Below are 14,293 nucleotides of genomic sequence, written 5' to 3' on the forward strand. Positions count from 1 at the left end.
TTGTTTCGGATCTGGTTGGGTGCACATGTAAATCTTGTCTTCTTCTAATACTACATCGCAGATAATCCGACACCAAATTGGTAAAGACAATTGTGGAAACGCTGTTCATTGACAGTGTTGGAAACATAGAAGGAAGCGATAAATGTTGCAATAGTTTACACGGCACAAGGTTGCTCTTCAACAGGATATACCTTGCATGTCGATTGTAGGTTCTCACTCTCCATGTCGTGAGTCGAGGTATCGTCAATTTGAGTAATACGGGATATATGCACCCGCAAAGGTTTCACAGGAGGCAAGGTTTCTTGTTCTGTCGTCGTCCCTCTATGGAAAGTCGTCAAGACGTAATCTTGAGCGTGTTTACTAATCGCGACGCGAACGAGCACCATGTAGAAAGCAATTGAGATGATCGGCACGAGCTAGATAATCGAAGCTCAGATACTTGATAACAAGTGTTAACGGCGGACTCACCATGTCTAGCATAACATACTGCCCATTGTTCGAACAGACGAAACAGATGAGTGTGGGGAAGAGCACCACAGAGTACAAAATGGCGGCATCCACGAGAACCCGCAATATGGGCGTTAAGGTTCTGTTTGAAGTGCGTAATGCAGAGACGTTGCACTCAATCTTCCAGATGCGATATGCCAATAAACCTAGTTACGTTCATGTTGTGATGAAACTTCGACATTGTGCTGGCATAGAAACGTACTTACCTGAACTTATTAGATTGGTCGAAAGTGTCAAAGCGAAGAAAGACTGTCCAGTCGCCTTCGTGAAGATATTTCCAGCATTGCTAGTGGCTTGCGAAACGCTGTAGACTGCAGAAAAACCAGTCACTTCAAGGCAACGTTAGAACACACGAATTTTTGAGCATGGTTGTAAACTTACATGCACTACAGCACCACAGTATACTTGGCAGAATAACGATCCTGGCAGATTGCCAAACAACGTAACAGCGGTATATCTTTGGTTGGAGTTACATGTCTATAAGTCAAAAGGGTTCCAAGCTGGCAGTCAGAAAGTTGGACCCACCACAACCCAATCGCCAAGCAGAGTGTGCGAGATATATATCGCATTCTTGATCACATATGTAATTTGGGACACGTCCGCGAAGAATGCCGCGGGCCCGTCTGGAAACGTGTCACGATACTTTACCAATCCATCTTCAAGGCGAATGATGTCTACGACCATGTGCTTGGGGAACTTCAGTAGTTGATACAGCATTAAAGAAGCGAGAAACTAACTGCTGTGCTCAGTATTAACAACATGACGGTCACTGCAACAATTAGGCGATTGACCTCCCGCAGGCGACGCTTGTAGGTCAGCGCCCAAATGGTACCTATAAACATGAGGATGGAGAACCCTGAAGAACAACTCGTAGCTTAGTACTAGAGTAAACATGTGATGAATGAACTATTTTACTCGCCATATAGAATACCTTCCAGTGCAGTCGACATTATAGCAGCCGCATCGAGCGGGATGCCTCTTGAAGTCATGGTTGCAATGGAGGGGATGTACAAGGGATGTACCAGGGATGACTTGGAACTTGAAGGCTGAACCTTTACCAGCTCCATGGATACGTCTTAAGTTCGCTCGGTATCATGATGCTGTCATTGTCACTGAGACGACTTTCGGTGATACCGAGACGCACTGGATACTGTGGGCTATGTGACATACGTCGGAAAAAACCACAAGTTGAGTTAGTGCCTTCAAAGTGCCTTACAACTTGAAGACCTTGGCATCATCGTTGAAAGACTACTACAAATTGGTGCCCGGAAGCTGTTCAACGTAAGATATATGATTACAAATTCGATAGACTTCCGCTTTTATTTGTTATTTGTTATTGGAGGCTGAGCGACGCCATTTAAACAGAAGCGATGCTAGCTACTTCAAGTCATCACCAATGCCGTATCTCTCCTCGAGGGCAGATGCTCCGCTCATCCGAGTCCGTTATGTCAAAAGCTCAGGCCACCTACACGCCACCTTCGGCGATGTATCTTCTCCAGGCTCGTAAAGACAAATGATAACTAGTCTTCTTACTACAGGCAGACTCGATGCAAATTTCACACTCGTGAACGGGCGCAGGTCGCCGGTTCATTGCTCCTCACTTGACAACGACGGGAAACAGGACCCTATCGGCGGTCAGGATGGAGGAGTTGACATTCGAGTACTTGTACTATCCACAACAAACGCCGGGGATCACTATACCACGAACAGCACAACAGTGGTTCCGCGAGTTGGAAGACTTGCACATTTAAACGGCCGGCGGAATGACGGACTGATGGAAGTCATGCTTCCATTACTAGGGCACTTAGTGCTTACTTTCCGTGCATTGACTATCTATTAGCGGATTGCAGACACACCTCAACTCGCCCTAGACGTCTATATCCCATATAGGGAGAAATACAAAACTGATGGAACGGCCAAGGAGGCACTTGCAGCGATCTCTTCGTTGTTCATTGACTGCTAGTGAGCCCACATTTGGTCATTTGCGACTTTCAAGGCCACAGAAAGATGGCTTGTGCAAGTGCCAAATGTAAATCCAGTATTAGCGCTCCACCATGCACCACAGACGAGCCATTATAACATGCCTTTTCAACGTTCTTCGATCTCATCCCTGCAGCCACTGTCGAACCATAAACTTGGCTTATGGATCTAACAGACATATACTGTAACGTGAGTCGCCGAGCATGTAATCTAATTGATATAGATGGGCGTCACATATAAATGACTGGTTTACGGATCCTTTCCCAGTGGACTAGTGCTAGAGATGAGATGAGAGACCGCTGCTGCGAAGGAATGAGCTATGCTACTACAGGAACCGTGTGCATGTGCGTATCGTCTGACTAAGCTGTGGAAACCTCCGAAAGCTTAGGTCTCTGTACCCTTGTCCTGGGACCCCTGGTCCATGCACCCCCCTAAAAAAACAACCGGCGCCGGCCTCGACGCCACTCTTGATCCTATTCCGTCTTCTACTCTCCTTCCGCTTCGCTATCGTTCTCTTCGTCGTTCTCTTCCTCTTTTCCGTCTCTTTCTTCATCGTCCTCTTCGTTGTTATTTTCTTCATCTTCGTTATCTTCTATTTGCTCTTTTTCCTTATTTCTTTCTTCTGTCGTATGTTCTTCGTCCTCCTCCGTTTTGTTTTCTTCTAATCTTTTTTCGTGTTCCTCTTGTTCTCTTGCTAGCTCGGTGCCTAGACGCGGTGTGAAGGCTCTCAGTCTTCTTGCACTGAAATCTCCCTGTAACGGTGTCCCCTTCAGATTTTCTAGCATGTATGAATTCCGTGCTCTTGCTCGCACTCTTCTTGGGACGGACCATTTCGGTATAAGCTTCCTCTCCGTTTTGAATGTATAATCTAAATCGTTACGGTAGACCTGAACCAATTGACCTATTTTGAATGTGACTTCACCTGGTGCCCGTTGCAGTACTCTTTTATCGAATTTCGCCTTCCGCTTTATGGCATGTCGCACGACTTCGTCGTATCCATCTAACCTCTGTTGTTCCACGTAAGCTATTTGTGCTAATGCTTCTGATGAACGTAGTGTTGATGTGCTTTCCTCTACCATTGTTATCGGGGTATTAATGACGAGTCCTAATAGTAACTCCTTTGGTGAAAATTTTAGTGCCGGCAACAGACGATAGTTAAGGGCGTGGACCGCATTATCGATGTGGTCCGGCCATGACTTAGGCAGTTTGTCCCATGCTATTTCCTGCTGTTGATCCTCTCCTATTTCGGGTGCGCACAATCTTTTCAGTACGTGTAATAATAGCTTGTTCGTACCTTCTACTAAACCATTGACCCAGGGCGAGTATGCCGCTACTGTGTGCAACTTACACTTTCTTGATTCGCAGAACATTCGTACAGCGTCGTTATTGAAATGTTTGCCCCCGTCCGCCATGAACGTCTCCGATGGTGTGAATGCGCTGAAGATATTAGTTAAACTGTCGACCGTGGTTCTTGCGCTACCCGCCGATTTATACTTGAAGACCCAAGTATGTTGCGAAAACGTGTCGAGATAAACTCCAAGTGTGCTATACCCTCCCTTCCCTTTCGGGAGAGATAGGTAATCCCCGACTAAGAGCTCGAATGGGTGTCTCCTGATGATGGGTTCAAATAGTGAGTTTATGTGTGTCGGTCCAAAATTCTTGCACTTAGCGCAGTTCTTAATAGCTTCCAAAATCGACGCATCTAACTTCGGGCTCCATATGCTGTCCAGAAGAGCAATCTTGATAGCGTCCCTCCCCCAATGCCCGCCTTCCAGGTGCGTTTTTGCCGCTCGTGTCTTTGCTTCTTCTCTCGATATACATTCAACCTTAGCTCTGGCTCTTGTCGTTGTTCCGCCATGTACTTTCCAGAGCTTCCCTTCTTCTATGATGTATTGGGATGCTCTATGCCTTGCTCTCTTTTTCTCCCGTACGTCCTTATCTTGATCCAGATTGTGTATTGCGTCTACGACTTCCAAGAAAACTGGTTCTTTGTCGAATCGTTTACGGAGATTGTCGATTTCCGTATTGACCAATTCCACGTGCATGATATCGTTTGCTAATCCTATCCTTGCTTCCCAGTCTTCTTGTACCGTCCACTCGCTCCTGTCTCCTTGAATGGGTTGCGTGTTCTCCCATTTCCTACTGAGGCCATCAGCTACGACGTTTAGCTTACCTGGTACGTGTCTGACGTCCACTATATGATATGCTAGAATTCCTTCTCGCCATCTAGCGTGCGCCACATTCATATTTGGATTTAGTAGCGTGTCCTTCATCGCGCTGCAATCTGTCTCGATTTCGACTGGGAAACCCCATATTATACCTGAAAATTTATCTAACCCAAATTTCAGTGCCGCAAATTCCAACAAATACGACTTATACTTCCTTTCCATTGCCGATGTCCGTTTCGATGCGAAACCTAGTGGATGCATTCGTTCTACCCACCTTCCTGTCGGTGTTTGTGTCCTTACTCTCTGCGATAGTACCGCCGCGAAGCCCTCCAGACATCCGTCCGACGTAACCACAAAATGTGAGCCATCATATCTTGGTGCTTGTAATACTGGTCTTGATGTGATCGCTGTTTTGAGGTCTAGAAATGTGTTAGTGTGTTCCTGAGTCCAAATAGCACCTAGCTTGAAATTGCTCATTGTTCGTCGGTACGTTGCTTTCGACATGGTGTTGTCCACTGGTACCCTGAGTAACAAATTACGAATTGGTCCCTCCCTTTTTGCATATGCGCTTATTAGCGTACGATAAAACCCCGTCAAACCTAAAAACGATGCTAAGTTTTGTGCGTCCTGGGGTTGTTGCCATTCTACAATAGCTGTGAGTTTTGTTAAATCTGGTTTAACTCCATCTCTTCCTATTGTTCCCCCCGCAAACTCGGTTTCCGTCATGCACAGCTTGGTTTTGCTTGGTGCTATCGAGAACTTACATTCTCGAAAGCGCTTGAATAGAACCATTAGTTTCTCTATCATTTCTTTGAATGTACTTGCCGCGCAACCCCCATCGTCCATGAACAACTCCATGAAGTGTGTTACTAATAAATCATGTAGTCTTGCCGCTAACGCTTCGCAAAATGCTGTTGGGGCTCCCGTTATTCCCATTGGCATTCTTCGATACCAAAAGTACCCGCGTCCTTCGATATAAAACGCTAGGTATGGGCGCCACTTTTCCGGTACTTCTATGGCGTAATATCCTGCTGCGAAATCAAATATTGATATGAAACGATGACCACTTAATCTTTGTTGTTTTGCTAGGATATCCCCCTGTGGCATTGGTGCGACTTCTGTTACTTTGTTGAGTTGCGCAAAGTTCTGACAAACTCTCCATTTCTTCGGTTTTCTCTCTTCTGGTTCGTCCAATGTTGGTCTTGGTACTTCTCTCGGTGGTAACTCGAACACTGGGCGCATTCCTGCTGTCCTATATTGATCGTTGACTCGTTGTTTGAGTTCGTCCCACGTCAAGCCTCCAGCTTCGTGTGCCTTTTGAGCGATGACCGTTGTTGCTGCGCACTTGATAAGCTCCGGTGGTGCCCTTTCCACTATTCCTGCTGCGAGCATTTCGCTCACTCTCTCGTTGTAGAACTGCGACTGTTCTGGTGTTAGTTGTCGTTGGTGTATCCTCAGATTAAACATTGCGTCGTCCGGGACGTTTAAGTTCAACGTCGCTCCTGGTATTGGGACCACTTCCTTTAATGTTAGTGCAAAGTTATCCGCGTTCCTTGATACCAGTTGTTCTAACTCCTTTCGTTCCTCCTCTGTTAAGTCGTCCCCGAACGTTATTTGCCGTAAGATTTCCTTGACTCTTATCGGATTGAATGGGTCCAATTGACGAGTGTATAGTGCCGCACTTCCTTTGATTGGTTCTGGTTCTCGAAGCTCCTCTAATATCTCGTCCTCTGTCTCCCCTTCATCTTGTTCCAATATTACGTTGGTGCTGACCGCATGCTCTGTAATCCCTGGTGCGTTAACGTTTTTCTCCTTTTCCACTGACGAATTCTGATTGACTTCCCTTGCGGGGAGCTCCTCACTCCCCCGTAATGTTTCCCTCTTTAATTCTTTTCTCCATGTTCCCCTTTCCGTTCTTTGCACCGTTGGTCTCCACTGTCCCATCGGTGTTCTCGACTGCCTTCTTCTTTCCTGCACCCTCTTTGCTCTCGTGCTTTCAACTTCCTCTCTCTGCTGTTTCTCGTCCAGCGTTAAGTTGACCCCTTCGCCTTGCTCCATCATGCGCTGATCTTTGACTTGATTCTCTAGTTGTGCTTCTTGTGCGCCTCCTGAAATCTTTATCTTGTCCGTTGCGTAATTGTGGACCGCCGCAAATGCTTGAAGTGTTGGTTTTCCCAGTAGAAATCCCCAACTCCCTCCGCTATCGAAAACCTCGAATGTACTCTCCGTTATTATCCCGTTAATTCTAACGTTTCCTGTCCATTTCGCAACCGAATTAATGATGTTTCCATTCGCCATCCGTAGTTTTTTGTTCGATTGGCCATAGTTGTGTAGTCTGTGCTTGATTTTTTGAAATATTGATGAGCACATAACGCTAACCATTGCTCCGTCATCGAATAGCGCTCTGATTCTAACCACCTCTCCCTGTGGACCTTCCAGTTCGATTCGGTGTATGAATGGAACTGCCTCTCCGTTCTCTATTTGTGCCTTCGTCGTTTGCGGGTGTCCAACCGAATACAAGTCAACTATCTCGATTGCGCTGCGAGAATTGGTGATACATTTGACATCCTTAGCTACGGCTTTAGCATAGAGTTCGGGGCTATTGATCCTGATCTTTTCCTCGCATCTTGCCTCCACACATGCGAGGACTTTGATTTCGTCCTGCGGGTCCTTGAAACTTTGGGTCGACGTATTGTTCTGCTCTACGTCGACCCGTCCCCTTTTCCCTGTTGCTCCGAGATTTCTTCGATCCATGCTCCTGTTGTCTCATAGTTTCCGTCAATGACGAGCGCTATAGTGGTTGCTGTCACTCGATTGAAGGCTCCCAACGCTTTACTTGTGATTGTGCGCCATGCCGCCTCCTTCCTCGAGAGCCTCTCTGTGTGGTCTGCTGGTAAGACACAGTTGCGACTATTATGTCCATGCGTTCCGCAGTTGAAACATTCACTTGACGCGATAGCTGCTGTCCCTGGCTTGAGCGGGTACCCAGTCTCATGCGAAACTCTTGTGCTCTCTCCCCATTTCACATTCCATTGTGCGATTTGCGTTCTGTATGCTGTGTGTCCTGCTGGAGTGTCTGGTTGATGAACGATTGATGAAACGAGTTGTCTAATCGTGTTCTTTATGTCCTCTGTTATGACGAGCGGTTGTGGGCTTGTGAGTGGTTGACGGCTAATGGTGGATGGTGCGGACTGATTTGTTTGCTGTGCTGGTACTCGTGCCACGTTACTATTGCTTAACGGCGTCGTAGCTTGTTTTGGTGCCGCAATTGACATGCGAGATAATTGATTCTGGAGTGCCGTGATTGGGTTTGACGTTGTGCTGCGCTGTTGCAACCGGGCTACGTCTGCACGCAACATGTTGACCTCTCGTTCCTGTCTGATGTACTGCTCCTTCTTTTCCAGAAGTCTATTGCCCTTCAACTCTTTAACTTCTTTCGTAAACGCCTCCCAATTTGCATATTCTTCGTCTTTCAGCAAGTCTTTGACGACGCTTGGCAGTTGTCCTCTAACTTGCCATATCATCGATGTGCTTCCTTCTATTCCTGCACTTGTTGCGAGCTGCTGCGCCTTCGTTGCCCATGCTTCGTGTGCCCAACATTCTTGATCGTACAACATGGTCTTCGTCCCCACGTCTACGTCCATTAAACGATGATCTAACAACTCCCTTTCGTATTCCGCCTTGGTCTTCTTTGCGATCGTGATAGGTGGCCATCGTGCTTCAAAAGCTACGACAAACAGGACCCATGTTGTCTTGTTCGTCCCCGTGAGTCCTTTAAACCATACCTCCGCTTCTGATCCTGTGCTGAGATAATCCCCGAACGCCTCTAACTTATCACTGCTCGTGATTATTGCCTGCTGTTGCATTGCCCGATTGAATGACTTAAGAAAGTCTGCCGGATTTTCCGTTTTGCGTCCATTGCCATGAAATATCTGCGGTGTCTCCGTAGGCATATATTGTTTCGGCTCTGCGATTTCGAAGAACTCGCCAAGATTGTAGTTTGGTGTCGTGAAAAGCGATGTGAACGGTTCTGGTTTTGCGTACTCTTGTAGTTCTAATTCGAGCTGAGATAAATCGAGGTCCAAATTCGGTACGTCTAACTCAGACAATGCCCTGTTACTTCCTGAGCTATTGATGCTCGTGAGCGGAGAATTTGGAAATTGTTCTGGTGTGTCTAGCGGGGATGAAGCTGTGGACGTATCCGCTGACCAGTTAATTTTTAACCGAACGTTGGTTATCGCCTGTCCTGTTTCTGTTCTAGGTCTCAAACCGCTATGCATCAGTTTTTTGGTGAAATTCCACGTAAACGAGTAGAATAGAACACAGCCCTTTTTGAATACTTGTGGTTTGTTTAACAAACACCTGTTGTTTATCTTTATCTTTTTTGATCGTAATACGATGTAATACGTTGTCTGCGAAGCTTTTCGCAAATGGTATCCTGCTTTGCTTCTGATTCTGATGCTGCGGTTATATGCAAGGCTGCTGCTAAATCCGATGATCTGAAGATGCTGAATGCTCCTAAAATCCTATGCGTCTTTGGTTCGAAATCGCTCTGTTCACCAAGATGGACTAGTGCTAGAGATGAGATGAGAGACCGCTGCTGCGAAGGAATGAGCTATGCTACTACAGGAACCGTGTGCATGTGCGTATCGTCTGACTAAGCTGTGGAAACCTCCGAAAGCCTAGGTCTCTGTACCCTTGTCCTGGGACCCCTGGTCCACCAGACTCGAATGAAACACTACAGGATGGACAATTTAGATTTAACCACACGTAAGAAACTACTCGGTCAACAGCTTTCCTTATTGATGGTGTTGCCTAGATTGATGCAAAGAGATACCTGGTTGTGTGTGCTGTCCAAAGACTTTTACCACTGCTAGCATACCCACCACCCGATATCCTTGAACAACCCCGAATACTGTAAATTCCTTCCACGGCCCTTCCATTGTCCCCAAGTCATTGGCCCAACCTAGGACCTATATGCAGCAATATAGGCTTTGACAAGTTAAAGAATGGATATCTCTAAATCCGCAAGCGTTCACTATCATTATCGGGCTGAAACTTGAGGCAACTGAATAGAGCGCACAGCAGAACGGCAGAATGCAGTCTTTGTACAAAGTTGTGATGCCGATCCTCACGCATCGTCCTCCACAATGGGCACAGTTTATCTCTTCATTGTTACGGGTCAAGGCAGCACTCTTTCTACTTTGCATCCAGAGTTTTCTGAAGCTGGGGGTGTCGTGCTTGCCTATGATGACTCAGAGATATGCTGGTACGTTCTGAGTTTGTCTTCCCAGCAATTTTTGTTCAATTTATCGAGCATAAGTTCTGGCTTCGAGATCAACGTGCGGAACCTTGACATCGAACCTTGGCCCCTACGCGTGCAATCCCGTTTTCTGGTGTCACTAAGCTACGGGTTTTATCTAGACTTTCAATGCTATACAAAGGATCAATTACATCCCTTTCGGCGACCTCTTTTCTGCATCGGATACAGTAGTGAAGGTCGACTGGGTGGGATGATAAGACAACCCACAAGACAACTTTCTAGAGCATTGAGCTTAATGGTTAAGATGGGGATGGGTGTCTTGTCAGTTAACCACATCTTGTTCAACCAGGGTACCAGTCTTCTGCCGCATGAACCATTTCATATTGCTTTCCAGTGCATTGGGGACTCGCTGTCTGCTGTAAGTACTTGAAGTGTCACGCACGTCTCAAGTACGTACGTTCACCAGTCTAATACTTCCGTTGGACGTCGACCCAGCTTGGCCGTTCCTGATATCTAACTACTCCAGAAGTGAACATAACATTCAGGCTCAACCTGCAATTGCCCTCTCAGTCAGTCTACAACTGCATCCATTCGGATTGATCAGTATACCCTGATATCTGGCTCCGTAGGGTATCGACTCGTACGGAAATGATCACGGAATTTCCAAAGTTAGCCTTCCTTTCGTCTCTTCTGAACTCTATGACCTCATGGTGATTTCGAAGACAAAATACTTTGGTAAATCTGATCTTCTCGAATTAAAGTTACGCAAATCCAGCGGAAGAGAACAGACCCCTTGCACGACTACACAGCACCCCAGAACTTCAAGCGAGACTACCCCGCCGCCGCCCATGTCGTATGCATGATCGGATGAGTTCCAATCTAGATCTTTGCCACCTCTTGCTTGCAACGTGGCCGCTAATAATGACGCTGACCTTGATGCGGCTCCGGTTCAAGCTAAACGACAGCGGAAATAACATTACGGCGTCTGCGTTCTATCAGGTTCTCGCCTTGCGGTCTGCTTGTCCTCTCGTACTCACTGACGTTGTCTTGTCCACAAGACTACCTGGAAAACATCCGCATTACCCACCCTGTACTCCTATATGTGTGTCATTCTGTAACCATGTATATTTGTGTCAACACCCTGGATTGATTTAGTGGGACTGGCCTGACCCCGGAGGTCCCTCGCTTGACTATGTAGTTAGCTATCAGCAGGTCGTAAACCACCGGTGGATGTTTGATAGTGCGATTATATTTAAATCCTACATGATAGGCTAATCTTGTCGATTCATTAGGCAGGGACTTGAAGATAAGGATGCATGTTGGTGAAGACAACAACGACATGGATCGATCACAGTAAGTACTTGATGTGTATCCGTGGACTCGTGGGGATTTCATTTCATTTCTCAGAAGTGAAGTAATTTGTGGACATTCAGCAATTTACGCCCCGTTGTTCAGGGTCACTAGAATGTGTCAGGGTACCTCAAGAATTCGCTCGAAGAATGGGTAATGGTGACTGATGGCCGCGGAGCAGTGGACGCTCAAACACTGCACTAAGGTCCCAGCTTGCCTGAATCTGGGAAACTAACGACGAATTGGCCATAGCTGGAGTGATATGGTCTCGGTAGGTACTACATCTTACAATTACATGCGATAAGCCGATTCCACCAGAGTCCACGTCTGAGATTCGCCGTGTAGGACAACCTGGGACAACACAACTTCGTTCCTGGCTGTCTGTTAAGTAGTTTTACAAATTCGCACACCGGGTGCGCAGCAGGAATTGCCGAGCACTCTGTCAATGATCAGACTCGCGCATATATAATAAGCCTTCGCTCACGGTTCATAGTCAGTTCACATCCGTTGGCATGGCATGTCCAATGGGCATACATTCTTCCGTCTCCTAGTCCCATCGACGAAAAATTTCTCGCACATCGTATGAGAATTTAGTCAAGGATAACATATTCAATCTCATGTTCCTGTGTCCGTGAGCTTGGAACTTCCCCCTGCTCGGCCCAGCCGCGCCCCTTCTTTTCCTGCCATAAATCCTTCAAGAACTTAGCCTTTGGCAGAATCGATCATTCACCACCATGTTTAGCAGGGAACCTCAGTCGCCAAACGGCCTTTTTTTAGGGGAGTCCCGCCCAGGGTCGTCCGCGCCGACTATTGACGTCTCGCTGGCGAGTCCATCTTTTGACTATGCTAGCTTGAATGCGCCGTTATGGCCACACCGTCTCTCCGCATCATTCGCAGCGATGGCAGACCAGATAGCAGCTGCATCACAAGCACTCGCGCTTGTTCCTTCCACGGCATTCAGCGGCAATGACGTGACAGTTGAGTTTGCGTCTCTCAAGTCGAAACTCACGTCGATTGAGAGCACACAAGAACGCCTCGCGGCTGAGTTTGCTGCTTTGAAAGAGCAATTTACGCAGTTGAGCACGGATAAAGGACCTGCGTTGGAGGAGTTGGACAAGAAGATCGAGGCACTCAAGAAAATCGTGGAAATTGAGTACGTTAGTATTTTAGATGAACTATACGGAGGCTGACGTACCTTTGCTATCTATCACAGCCAACAGCGACTTCCTGCGCGTTTGAACAACTCTCGGTGTACAGTTTTGAATACGCCACTCAAGGCGCCCGTTGGAAACGATGGCAAGCCACCGCCGAACTTCCCTGCTACTAGGGGAGAATTCGAGCATATTACAAGTCAGTGCATTTTTGAACTTGGGTTTGGAATGGTTCACTGATCGCGTGGTGTTATTTAGAGGAGCGCTACGAGGCTATTCTCAAGGCTTATGGTCTGCCCCTCAAAGGAGACACTGACGCCAAGCGAGAAGCTGTTCGTATATTTGTCGGCATCCCTCAAGATGGGCTGTAAGCATGCAGGAGGAATGGTGCGGACCATATGATACTAGCTCTGTCCATCAAATATCACAAGTCGCTGGAATTGTTGGAAGGACTTGGCTTGCTGGACGAGCTTTGGTCATTTTGGAGGTCATTAGGAATTGACCGACCCCGGCGACCCGTGGGTGTACGGAACAGCGGGATCAAACCGCGTAGTTATAAGTACAGCTATGTATTCATACATCAGTAGACTAAAAACAGTAGAATAAATTACTTACCGAACTTGATCTTTGCCATCAGTGAGCCCTTGATTATCTATTTAGCAGTGCCAGTCAAGATATATAAGATGGTGCCACTATCGATATCGGCTATATATTAGCATCTGTAGTACTTCCGACCGCCCTCCGAAATCTCTTCGCCTCCCACTTCTCCGCCATCATGTCCCACGAGCCTATCCAAACTCTACTCAACGCCAATAAGGAGTGGGCGCAAAGCGTAATTAATGACACGCCCGATTTTTTCACTCAGTCGGCCACCGGCCAGAGCCCCAAGGTTTGCCCACCCCACGTCCCATCTAACTCCATTCATGAAGGTCATTTCAGATCCTTTGGATTGGCTGCTCCGACTCGCGGGTACCGGAATCAGTCATTACAACCTCTAAGCCTGGCGATATCTTTGTGCACAGAAACGTCGCCAAGTACGTATAAAAAAAAATTCATCGAAGTCTGAGCTCACAACCGTCCTTGCAGCCAATTCAACCTCAACGATGATAGCGCACTCTCCGTTCTCACTTATGCTGTCAAAGTAGTCGGCATTGAACACGGCGAGTGTCTCATTATACTCATAATAAGGTTTCGATTATTCCTCTAACGGGTATATATCGTTAACAGTCGTCCTTGTTGGCCATACCAACTGTGGAGGTGCTGCTGCTTGCCTGAAAGCCGCCGAAGACGCAGCTGCCGATACCGGCGCGCCCCAACCCGAGACCCCACTCACGCGCTGGTTAAGCCCTCTCATCACGCTCGTTCAATCCCTCGACCTTTCCGCGTGCTCCGCAAGCGAGGCGTTGGATAAAGTCGTTCAGGCCAATGTCATTACGCAAGTCGACAATATCTGCAACTCGGAACCGATCACCACTGCATGGGCAGACCCGAATGCGAAGAAAGTCACTGTGCACGGATGGGTGTATGACCTCGCCCGTGGACACATCGATGAGCTCGTCTACCGGGAAGCTCAGGCTCAGGTTTTGACTCGCCCTTTGTTATGATAAGCTCCAAGTCTTTGCGATAATTCTAGATTTCGCCGCATTCTTCACTAGATTTCCTCTAGAATGGCTGTACACATCAAGAATGTGGTAAATATCATTTGTAAATTATAAGTACATGCCGCTAAAGAATAGTCTCAAAGTTCAAATCCAAACATTACCTCTTTCGTTTTCCCATAATGCATCGCCATTTTCTCATCAACATTTTTGAATCGCTGCTCACATGAAAAAATGAAGAACGCGACCCAATGCTATGCCACTGCATGGTCAATG

At 47.0% G+C, this 14,293-nt stretch overlaps 4 protein-coding genes across 4 annotated transcripts; 3 read left to right on the top strand and 1 right to left on the bottom strand.

Annotated features, from left to right (window-relative positions):
• Positions 1-155: 155 nt before the first annotated feature.
• HD556DRAFT_1428433 (uncharacterized protein) lies at positions 156-1,496 on the bottom strand (the record flags this gene model as incomplete). The annotated part of the gene is made up of 7 exons (XM_041304710.1): positions 156-416; positions 469-653; positions 714-836; positions 889-964; positions 1,033-1,194; positions 1,245-1,363; positions 1,427-1,496. The coding sequence occupies 7 exons, from the start codon at positions 1,494-1,496 to the stop codon at positions 156-158; spliced, it is 996 nt and encodes a 331-aa protein (XP_041168023.1).
• Positions 1,497-9,668: 8,172 nt separating this feature from the next.
• HD556DRAFT_46497 (uncharacterized protein) lies at positions 9,669-10,660 on the top strand. Its single transcript, XM_041310679.1, has one exon. It carries the CDS (start codon positions 9,806-9,808, stop codon positions 10,346-10,348), a length of 543 nt encoding a protein of 180 aa, XP_041168024.1. The 5' UTR covers positions 9,669-9,805; the 3' UTR covers positions 10,349-10,660.
• Positions 10,661-11,565: 905 nt separating this feature from the next.
• HD556DRAFT_46509 (uncharacterized protein) lies at positions 11,566-12,992 on the top strand. Its single transcript, XM_041310680.1, has 3 exons — positions 11,566-12,421; positions 12,482-12,618; positions 12,678-12,992. Exons 1-3 carry the CDS (start codon positions 12,003-12,005, stop codon positions 12,788-12,790), a joined length of 669 nt encoding a protein of 222 aa, XP_041168025.1. The 5' UTR covers positions 11,566-12,002; the 3' UTR covers positions 12,791-12,992.
• Positions 12,993-13,006: 14 nt separating this feature from the next.
• Positions 13,007-14,188, top strand: HD556DRAFT_46431 (carbonic anhydrase). Its single transcript, XM_041310677.1, has 4 exons — positions 13,007-13,308; positions 13,359-13,453; positions 13,506-13,579; positions 13,647-14,188. Exons 1-4 carry the CDS (start codon positions 13,195-13,197, stop codon positions 14,021-14,023), a joined length of 660 nt encoding a protein of 219 aa, XP_041168026.1. The 5' UTR covers positions 13,007-13,194; the 3' UTR covers positions 14,024-14,188.
• The last annotated feature ends 105 nt before the right edge of the window (positions 14,189-14,293 follow it).

Source organism: Suillus plorans (genome assembly GCF_016647745.1).
Source record: "Suillus plorans strain S12 chromosome Unknown HD556scaffold_1, whole genome shotgun sequence".
NCBI classification, from domain to species: Eukaryota; Fungi; Basidiomycota; class Agaricomycetes; order Boletales; family Suillaceae; genus Suillus; species Suillus plorans.

Coding starts and splice junctions, on each gene's coding strand:
- HD556DRAFT_46509 (XM_041310680.1), top strand. CDS start 12,003: ATGTTTAGCAGGGAACCTCAGTCGCCAAACGGCCTTTTTTTAGGGGAG. Junction 12,422..12,481: donor AAGAAAATCGTGGAAATTGA/GTACGTTAGTAT, acceptor TATCTATCACAG/CCAACAGCGACTTCCTGCGC. Junction 12,619..12,677: donor AGAATTCGAGCATATTACAA/GTCAGTGCATTT, acceptor GGTGTTATTTAG/AGGAGCGCTACGAGGCTATT.
- HD556DRAFT_46497 (XM_041310679.1), top strand. CDS start 9,806: ATGGGCACAGTTTATCTCTTCATTGTTACGGGTCAAGGCAGCACTCTT.
- HD556DRAFT_46431 (XM_041310677.1), top strand. CDS start 13,195: ATGTCCCACGAGCCTATCCAAACTCTACTCAACGCCAATAAGGAGTGG. Junction 13,309..13,358: donor CCACCGGCCAGAGCCCCAAG/GTTTGCCCACCC, acceptor AGGTCATTTCAG/ATCCTTTGGATTGGCTGCTC. Junction 13,454..13,505: donor GTGCACAGAAACGTCGCCAA/GTACGTATAAAA, acceptor CCGTCCTTGCAG/CCAATTCAACCTCAACGATG.